General features: G+C 37.4%; 1 protein-coding gene across 1 annotated transcript; it reads right to left on the bottom strand.

The window, feature by feature from the left end:
* Positions 1–212: 212 nt before the first annotated feature.
* On the bottom strand, positions 213–9,055 carry lingo4a (leucine rich repeat and Ig domain containing 4a). Its single transcript, XM_053489491.1, has 3 exons — positions 9,050–9,055; positions 4,835–4,930; positions 213–2,102 (listed from the first exon to the last, which is right to left on the bottom strand). Exons 1-3 carry the CDS (start codon positions 9,053–9,055, stop codon positions 216–218), a joined length of 1,989 nt encoding a protein of 662 aa, XP_053345466.1. The 3' UTR covers positions 213–215.
* Between the last annotated feature and the right edge of the window lie 727 nt (positions 9,056–9,782).

Genomic DNA, 9,782 nt, shown 5'->3' with positions numbered 1-9,782 from the left:
ATGCACCTCACCAAAACCCATGCACACATTATACGCCGTATAATGTTTCAATTTCAAGATGTTCCAGTGAAACCTTGTGCATAATCAATGTGGTCCAGACCAACACCCTAAGACCATTTTTCCATCTTAATATGGCTTGATGTATTTCTATAAAGAGAATTCATTTAGGTATTTTCTATACCGTTCATTAGACAATTTTGCTCTTTCTCCAAGTATCAGATGAGCTTCATGGTAAACCTGCCAGTCTCCATTCTGGTCCGTCCTCCCCCAGATCCAGTGTCTGTACTGTGAGGTACAAAGTCAATGGTAGCTGTGTGTTTGATCTGCCCTTTGCTCTGACTCCAGAAGAACATGAATACAAAGCAAACTGCCACAGAGCTCAGGAATGACAGGAAACCAATTGTTACTGCAACTAACAGTGTTTTTAGGTCAAATGGAAATGGCTGATAATCATGTGAGCCATTTCCTGGTGGATGGGTGGATGTAAAACTCCACCCATCAAGAAAGAAGCGGGCAGATCGATTCCGATACGAGGAAGAAGAAGAAGCGACAAAACTTCGCACAGACAGACTGACAGAAATACTGTCATTCCCTACCACATTGGATACGAAGCAATAGTAGATGCCACTATCTTGCATTTGTACGTAACGCACCTCAAGAGTCCCATTGGATAGCACACGGATCCGACCTGTGGTGGACAGAAGTGTCCGCTGAGGATTCACCCAGATGACAGAGGGGGTAGGGTCTCCATCCACTTGGCAGAGGAACAGGACTGATTGGCCCACGGACACACGCACCTCCTGCTTCTTGCGGTTTAGTATACGTGCTGGGCTACAAATGAACAAAACTGGAAGCTCAGCCTCTGTGAACTCCTTGAATGTTCTTCCCTGCACATGTAGAGGTGAGGCACAACTGGATGGCTGGCCATCATCATGTAGATGCAGATGACGTTGCAGCACCCAAAATAATCTGCAGTCGCAAGCAAGTGGATTCCTGTCCAGACGAAGTATCTTAAGTGTCACTGCTGATTGGAACACAGTCTCTTCCAATGTTGACAGTTGATTTAATGATGCATTAAATAGCTTTATGTGAAAAAGGCCACGAAAAGCACCTACTTCCACCCTATGCAGATTCCCACCAACCAAATGGAACTCTTGGAGCTGCAGAAGATCTCGGAGCAGATGTGCCTCGATGGAGGTGATAGGGTTGTAAGACAGGTCAAGGTAAAGCAGATAGGCGAGATGATGCAAGGAAGCATATGGCACAGAGCTCAGGTTGCAGTAGCTAAGAGTCAGAGAAGTGAGGTTCAGTCCAGTCAAGCTGTTAGGTAGAAGAGTGTCCAGTCTGTGCCAGTAGGACACTGTAAGCTCTCTGAGCTGTGTCAGATGCCTAAATGAATTGTTAGGAAGCATTCTCAGACCAGTGTGACAAAAACACAACCGGACCAGCCTGGGAAGCTGTGACAGTGCCTCACCTGGCACTGAAGTAAGGTTGTAGCCGTCCATTCTAAGTTCCTGAAGGTGTAACAGGCCACTAAAGGCACGGTTTTGAATAAAGACAAGATCATTCTCATTTACTTCCAGCTTTTGTAGAGATGGCGTCTCATAAAACATGTCATTGAGAAAGACAAGGATTTCATTCTTGCTGATGTCCAGCAGGCGGAGACTCTGAAGTCCAGAGAACACTCCGACTAGAATGACCTTAAGCCGGTTTTGGGAAATTCTAAGAGTGAGAAGGTTTTGCAAGCCAGAGAATGCTTGTACTTCAATCACTGTTAGCATGTTTTCACTCAAATCCAGTTCCTGAAGCTGGTCAAGATCAGAGAACTGATGTTTTCCAAGTGTATTCAGTAGATTATTGGCCAGACTGAGACTTTGTGTGTTCTTATGGATACCCTCTGGTACAAATTTTAAGTGACATGAGGAGCAGTTGACCTTGAGGGCCTCATGTAAGCACGTACAATTCTGAGGGCACGACCAAGGTGGAATTCCTGCTAATGAAACTCCTTCTATGATCAGTTGCACCATCCACCAATACACCACCATTGGTTTTCCACCAATATCCACCAAACAAGCAGCTTCCCCGAACATCTTGAGTTCCTCCTACAACAACAGAGAAGAGTGGAATCCAGTGAATATTTGGGGGTTTTTGTTTTTCTAAAATTTCTACAGTTCTTAAAATTGGTCCTTTAATGTCATTCAATTGTTCTATAATGAATAAACCAAATATGTTACCTGTATATGAAACTATAGTTTTAAACTTTGTTAGTTTATCTGCAACCAAAAAATGTTATCAAATCAATAATCAAACTTAAGGGTGTAATCTATCTAATCGAGAGGGTTAATATTCGAAATATACAGTATAAAAATATCGAATAAAGACAGTCGAATATACTCAAAAAAAAGGCTTATATAAAACACCATGTTCTTGTTTACCCCAGCAACCAGCAGCTAAACCCCTTGGGTGAACCCTGTGTGTAAAGCTGTGTGTAAACCTGTGTGTGTCAAGAGTAGCAGGTGTTGGATTGGGATCAAGCGAGGATCTCTGTGTGAGAACCCGGGACTCCAGCAGTTACATTTGCGTAACTGCATGTTGGCAGCTTGGCAGTTATCTAATCAAGACTTTGGCCAGCATAAAAGCAATGGTGCCTGTGTGTGTGTGTGTGTGTGTGTGTGTGTGTGTGTGTGTCAGAGAGAATTATTAATGCTTGCATGCACAAACAGTGACTAAGAAAATTCTCTGTTTATCTCCTTGCAGAAAATAAGCTAAATATGTGTGGTATGCAGTGTAATATTCAATTGGTTTATATAAGGAAAATAAATCAAACAACAACATAATAACACTATTACCACCACCAATAATAATAATAATAATAATAATAATAATAATGCAGCCATTTGCATTCCGAACTTCCGCTCCATAATAACCCCTTATTCAGAAGTGGTGAACTTTCATATGATATAAACACTGGCTGGAAAATGGTCTGCATTTCAGAAGTGTCAAATTATTGGGCTACATCAGGAAAAGAAAACATAAGTTTGAAATTATTAACTGTGTAAACAACCCTTCAAAACATTATCAAAACCTGGAAGGATGTTGCTAAACCGTCAACTATGCAAGAGATGTGGCCGGAAAAAAATCATGGCTGGAGATCACATAACACTTGGTAAAGTTGCATGATAAAAAAGCTGTACTTTATCTTGTATAACACCACATACACTTGAATTTCAATTCTATTTTATTAGCATCCTTGTAACAATTTTTTCATCTTATAGTTTTTTATATTTGTATAATCGTCCAGTCTGGAGCCTCTCCCAGGAGACATAGGGCATGAGGCAGGGTACAGGATAAGAATCCAACACATCACACACACACACACATAAATACACACAATGGGCAATTTGGGGACACCAATTATCCTAATCTGCATGCCTTTGGACTGTGGGAGGAAACCAGAGTACCCTGAAAAAACCCACGAAGGACATGAAGAACATGCAAACTCCATGAGGTGGGAATCGAACCCGGACCCTGAAGATGCAAGAAGACAGACCACTTAGCCACCATGCTTATCTCTTTATTTAAATATAAAATTATATATTTTTAATGAATTGTACTCACCAGTGCAATTCATTCTCACAGAGAAACCCTTCTTTTTAGGCAACGGTGGGTTGCATATGCATTTCACTGGATATAAAACTTAAATTATGTAAATAAAAATGACGTGCAAATGAAATGCTAATTTTTAATTAAATGATAACAAATAAAACTTAAATTTTAATTTGATTTTAAATGTATTCTCTAAGGGGATTTAGGGCACCAGGAGCCTATCCCAGGATACTTAAGGCATGAGGTGGTGTACACCCTGGATGAGGGCGCCAATCCATCACAGGGCACACACACACATTCACACACTATGGGCAATTTAGGGACGCCAATTAGAATGTTAAACTGCATGCCTTTGAATTGTGTGAGGAAACCCACCAAGCACAGGGAGAACTGCGTGCACACAAACCCCGGGGCGGGAATCAAACCTAGACCCTGGAGATGCAAACCATTATGGCTCTGAAAATGACAATATTAAATGATTTGCCAGAGCAGGATATGTGGGGGACATTACTTTTTAAAGTAACTAATTACATTACAAAATTAAAAAGTCTTTAAAAAGTAATCAGTTACATTACAGTCTTACTTTTTAATAAAAGTAACTAGTTCGAGTACTTTTCCATTGCAGAAAATAAAAACTCCTTTGTGATTCCTCATGCATGTTGTTTTAGTCAAGATCTTTATAATTATTCTACCATCATCACTCAGTAAAGTTTGGCTCATAATCTGTTAACTACATCTTCTTCTTCTATGCCTTTCGGCTGTTCCCTTTCATGGGTCGCCACAGCGAATCATCAGCCTCCATCTAACCCTATCCTCTGCATCCTCTTCTTTCACACCAACTAACTTCATGTCCTCTCCTACTGCATCCATAAATCTCCTCTTTGGTCTTCCTGCTTGGCAGTTCCAACCTTAGCATCCTTCTACCGATATATTCACCATTTCTCCTCTGAACATGTCCAAACCACCTCAATCTGGCCTCTCTGACTTTATCTCCAAACATCTAACATGGGTTGTCCCTCTGATGAACTCATTCTTGATCCTATCCATCCTTGTCACTCCCAAGGAGAACCTCAACATCTTCAGCTCTGCTACTCTTAGCTCTGCCTCCTGTCTTTTCTTCAGTGCCACTGTCTCTAATACCCCTATTACTTGTTACATCAAAAAAGGTCATCCAAGTGCTGTACTCCCAACACTGGTACAGTAATCAGAGAAGGCTGAGTGAACTTACCTGAGACTGAGCATCGAGTGTCTTAATCACTTGTCGCTGTAAGACTCTGTCCGTGGCTCGGTTCCTCTCCCTAAGTGTTTTATTCTCACTGCGAGTCTGAAAACGTCGGATGGAATTAAAGATCAATGGAACACTTTCGATCCGCCGTGATTGATCTGTTCCCGCGCAGCGCGCTCGCAGAGACTGCACGCACCGTGGTGCGCGTGCGCGCTTTTACTCCGAGTGTGCGGACGAAAGTGTATGCTGATTCAAAAAAAAAAAAAAACTTAACCTTTAGTGTGTTTGATATTAATAGGATTCAGTGCCATCCATTAACAAAAAAAACGGTCCGCTTAAGGGGTTTGTTTCTCTGTTTGTCCTTTAATAATCAGGGCTGTGAAATCCGACCATTCCTTCAGCTGGTAATTAATACGCTGTGTCTTTATATTAACATGACAGGCTTTTACCATTACTTATACATGTTCGAAAAAAAATACATTGTGTATACTTTCAATCATGAAACACATTTTCTTACTTTGATGTTCAGTATTTAGCAAGACCAAGTTTAAAGGAATGTCTTATCACTTTGATCATGTATCAAAGTCGGACTATGTATTTTTTTTTATCTAAAGATATTTTTTTCATGGTAATAAATCTGATTCACAATAACATCTATATCTTATAAAACTATTTAAACACTAAAATCATGAAATAATAATTTATTATAAATAATAATATAAAATCATAAATTATATAAAATATAGGTAAATATGTCAAAACTATGTAGTTGGTGTTACTGTTACACAAAAAGAGCTTTTTTGTGTTGTTTTTTGTTTGTTTGTTTGTTTGTTTTATATACATTTGATGATTTAACAAACATTTTTTTGCGTCAGAGGTCATTAGATAAAGAGCACTGGAGAAATACAAAAGTCATGTCAGATGTGTCTTTTCATTTGTTTAGAAATGTAATAAAATTTTTATGTGAAGCTTTTGATTCCGTCATAGGTGTTACTCGTTTTATTATAATAACTGTCAAAATTTGGTCGTAAAAATAACTACATCTAATAATTCATTTATTTTGACATAATTGAAAACTATCTGCTCTTATAGCCCTTTTGTAAATAGTTGTGATTTTCCTATAAATTGTCATTTGTGTTACCAGAAAGAGAAGTAACACCTGTTATTAAATGTATAAAAAGAAATGCATTAAGCTACATTTTTTTGGAATCATAAAGTTTAAAATTAAGTTATTGCCTTTAAAGAAATTCTAGATGTGAAAAAAGAAAAACATTTCAGGAGAATTTTGTCACCCCAATTCCCCCTTTTCTGTAGAATGATCCATACAATATAGTCACATCAGATCAGAGCAATTATTCTGCTAATATTAGAAAAGACAACCTAAAAATAAAAACAAAACTTTAAGGTGTAAAACTATAACTCAATCCTGTCACATCTATTCTGCTGTAAATACAATCACTCTTACTTGTTTCAGACTTTAATGAAATTTGGCACAGACAGGCAGCATATGGGGAGAGGATCCTGTCCATGCGTCATTGGGACACGGTTGGAATCTGAATATCCTGAAAGGACAAATTGGTGTAAACCCTACAGAGGGGAACAGGCTATTTTCCCCCAACATATCATAGTCAGTATCTGTCAATATCCCTTGGTCAAATCCAGTGTCAAGTGGCAGTTCATTAACAAACAGACCTTGCATTTATGGAACTGGACCAACTAGACTGCCTTGGGAACTAGTCACTGTGGGACTCTTCAGTTATATCTATATGAAGTAGTACTCCTCTATATGGCTGTAAGTTCCTCCTGTACCACTTATTTTTTTGTGTTCAGGAAATGGGTAGAGGCAGCTGCAAACCACCACCCCAATGGTCATCATAGTGTCGTATTCCTTAAGCTTAACATGACATTCATTGAAAAAACAACAACTGTATTTTACTTTTTATTAATTAATTTATTTGATGAAACATTTTTATACTTTAAAATGTTGATTAAATATTAAAGTTGAAAAATCATGTAAATATACATTATGAACTAAATAAAAGTCAGTTAAAAAGAAAGTAGATCTGAATAACCACATTTAGTACAATGGCATAAAAGTGAGTAAATACCATAAAAAGCGTAAGTCAATACACTTGTAGTCCCCAGTCAAAATGACTAAAATATTAAGTAAATATAACTTAATGCAAGATCAGTGAAAACTAGATTATTATTTAGCAAACAAATGTGCTAAGTTTACTTAATGTTTTAACTGACTGTAATTCATACTAGACTATTAGTTAACAATATTAATATGTTAATATACAGGGTTTTCCCCAAAAATTTACCATCATCTGAGTAACTACATGTCCTTGGCAAACGAAATCAAATAGGATTCATGTTATAAATAAAAGATTTATTAATCAAAATTCCAATAACATATTCAAACGGATTAAGATATTATAATCAACTTCACAAAGCTTCACAAATGTATAATATGTGCACACGACACGTCAACTCGACAGCTCCTGTGCAATTTCAGTTGCACATTTATTTGCCAAATTCAACAAGAAATTTGTCCAAACATAACCTAGTTTACTTTGCAAATGACAATAGGACAAGGGCCTTACCATAAAAGCGGTGAGCTGAATTGAACTTATTAGTAAACAGTCTCTCATACACCGTATTTTCCAGAGATGTTATACAGTTAATAGGTTTTGTATTAGGATAAAATCAGACGCAAATCTTACATCTAAAATGTAAGTTTTCTTGCAAATTCTAGTATTTATACCAATGTGTGCACAATCCTCCAAAGATCTTAAAGAAGTCATGACAGTTTAAATGAAGACACAAGCAAACGCAACAAATTTGCAAAGCTTATCTTGCCATGCTATAATCTTCCAACTAAAAAAGAAACGATATTGTTACTGTAAAGGCTGGTATAATGGTGCTTCCATTCACATACATACTTTTTGGTCTAATATGTATTATCATACAGATCTACAAGGGTCGTTCAAATCAAACTGGAATTTGTAATAGAATTGTGGTGTCTTAACTGCAATTAAACATTTGCATGTGAATGCCGTAAATGACGATCCCAGCTGAGGACGTTCAGAGCCTACTTTCGGTTATTCCTGTGAACATTCAATGAGTGGACTGCTCTTTAGCTGTTCAAACTGCCTGGTTTGATAACCATGTGCACCACTTGCACATTACAGGACCACAGATGGGAGTTATTGCACCATTATTGTAGAGTCCTGACCTGACTCCAAGACATGTCAACATGTTTTGGCCATTAAGGGTCTTCCTGGGAGGCCAGCATATCAGTAGTTATGACGATGTAAGGCAGGCAGTTTGATCATGGCTTTAGCATACTGAGAAAATATTTTACCTCAGTGTTCAAGCACAATGATACACTGGGATAAGTGCATTAGTGTATAAAGAGATTGTATAGAGAAATAAAGAAAGCTTATACTCATAACTTTGTTCTGTTTTTTTATTTTATTTTTTTTGCATAATCAGAAGTCTCAGTTTGATTTGAACACCTCTAAAATAAATTTGACACCCAATTTTATTCTTTTATTTATGTCAACCATATATACTCCCAACTGTAGTTAATGGATTATGGATAATGGATAATGGAAAAAAAATTAAAATATAAATATTTTAGTCTTCTTTTAGTGGTCCATCTTGAAAAATTTGCATATCATAAAAGGGTTCATTTTCTTTTAAAAATTTAATTTAAAAGTGAAACTTTCATATACAGTAATTTCGATTCATTACAAGTAAAAACAAATCTAGCTTTTATTGTTCTACTTTTAGTCATTACAGTGTACAGCTCATAAAAATTAAAAGTTCAGTATCACACATTATCAGAATATTTTATTTTGAATTTGAGTAAAGTACTATTCATATAGCATAAATACACAGTATCTCTCAGTCTGTTTCAGTACACATATTGGGAAGACTGCTGGTGTCCAGAAGATGATCACTGACGTCCCCCACAAGGAGGATAAACCACAGAAGGTGCTGTATTGAAGCATATTCATGGAGGGAATAAGTGCAATGGGAAAAGATATAAAAGCAAATCTGTTTAAGCTCAACCTACAGCATCTCAATCGGATTGACCTTTTAGCAGGTGAGGTTGTATGAGGCTGTTGTAAATTAAACCAAAAAAAGTGTTACTGTAGTTACACAGTGTTACTATATGCAGTTGCCTATGAGTGAATATTTGGCAGTTACCTCCATTCTTTTTCCTCCGATGGCTGACTCAGCTTCTCACCATCTGTTACCACTGCGTGTCATGCTAGTTTGTTGGTATGTGTGTGGGAGGAGAAGGTATTATGTCGCAATTTCCTTTTTTAAGTTATGGTGAGGATTACATGAGTCAGAAAGCACAGCATCCATGCATCTTATACTTATGTGTGTGTTTACAGTAGGTGTTTATTAATTCAGGATATACCTTAGACATAGTTATATAGATTTCCATTTAAAGCTATTTGTGATTTAACCCTGGAACCAGAAGGTTAATGAAGGTTATCTGTTGTATAAATGCAGTAAATGCTTGCAGCAAGGTCCTGCTGTTCTCTCGTGCCTACGCCTGCATCACAACTATGCTGATAACCAGCACAACAGCACTCCCTGTCATGTGATATTTTAATTGTCACGCTCATTATGCTGTATTCCACTTTAAATTGCCTGCACACTCATGTTGTTGCACTTATGTATCTTATATAAATAAACAGAAGAAAATCTTTGTCTTGATGTGAGCAGAGATACGGCGTCTCCTCCATGTAAACACACTAATGTTTTTGAAGGTCACTCTGTCGAATAAAACTCTTCCCACATTCTAAACAGTGATATGGCGTTTTCATTTTTAATTTCGCTTAATATCAACGGTGTCATATTTTCCTCAGCGTGGCTTTTCCTTTTGTGAATGTCAGGATACAACTGTGATGTGTAGGAAAGCTGACAC

This window comes from Clarias gariepinus, chromosome 2 (genome assembly GCF_024256425.1).
Source record: "Clarias gariepinus isolate MV-2021 ecotype Netherlands chromosome 2, CGAR_prim_01v2, whole genome shotgun sequence".
In the NCBI taxonomy this organism is placed as follows: domain Eukaryota; kingdom Metazoa; phylum Chordata; class Actinopteri; order Siluriformes; family Clariidae; genus Clarias; species Clarias gariepinus.
Note: the sequence above shows the minus strand (reverse complement) of the source record. Positions and strands in the feature narration are given on the sequence as shown.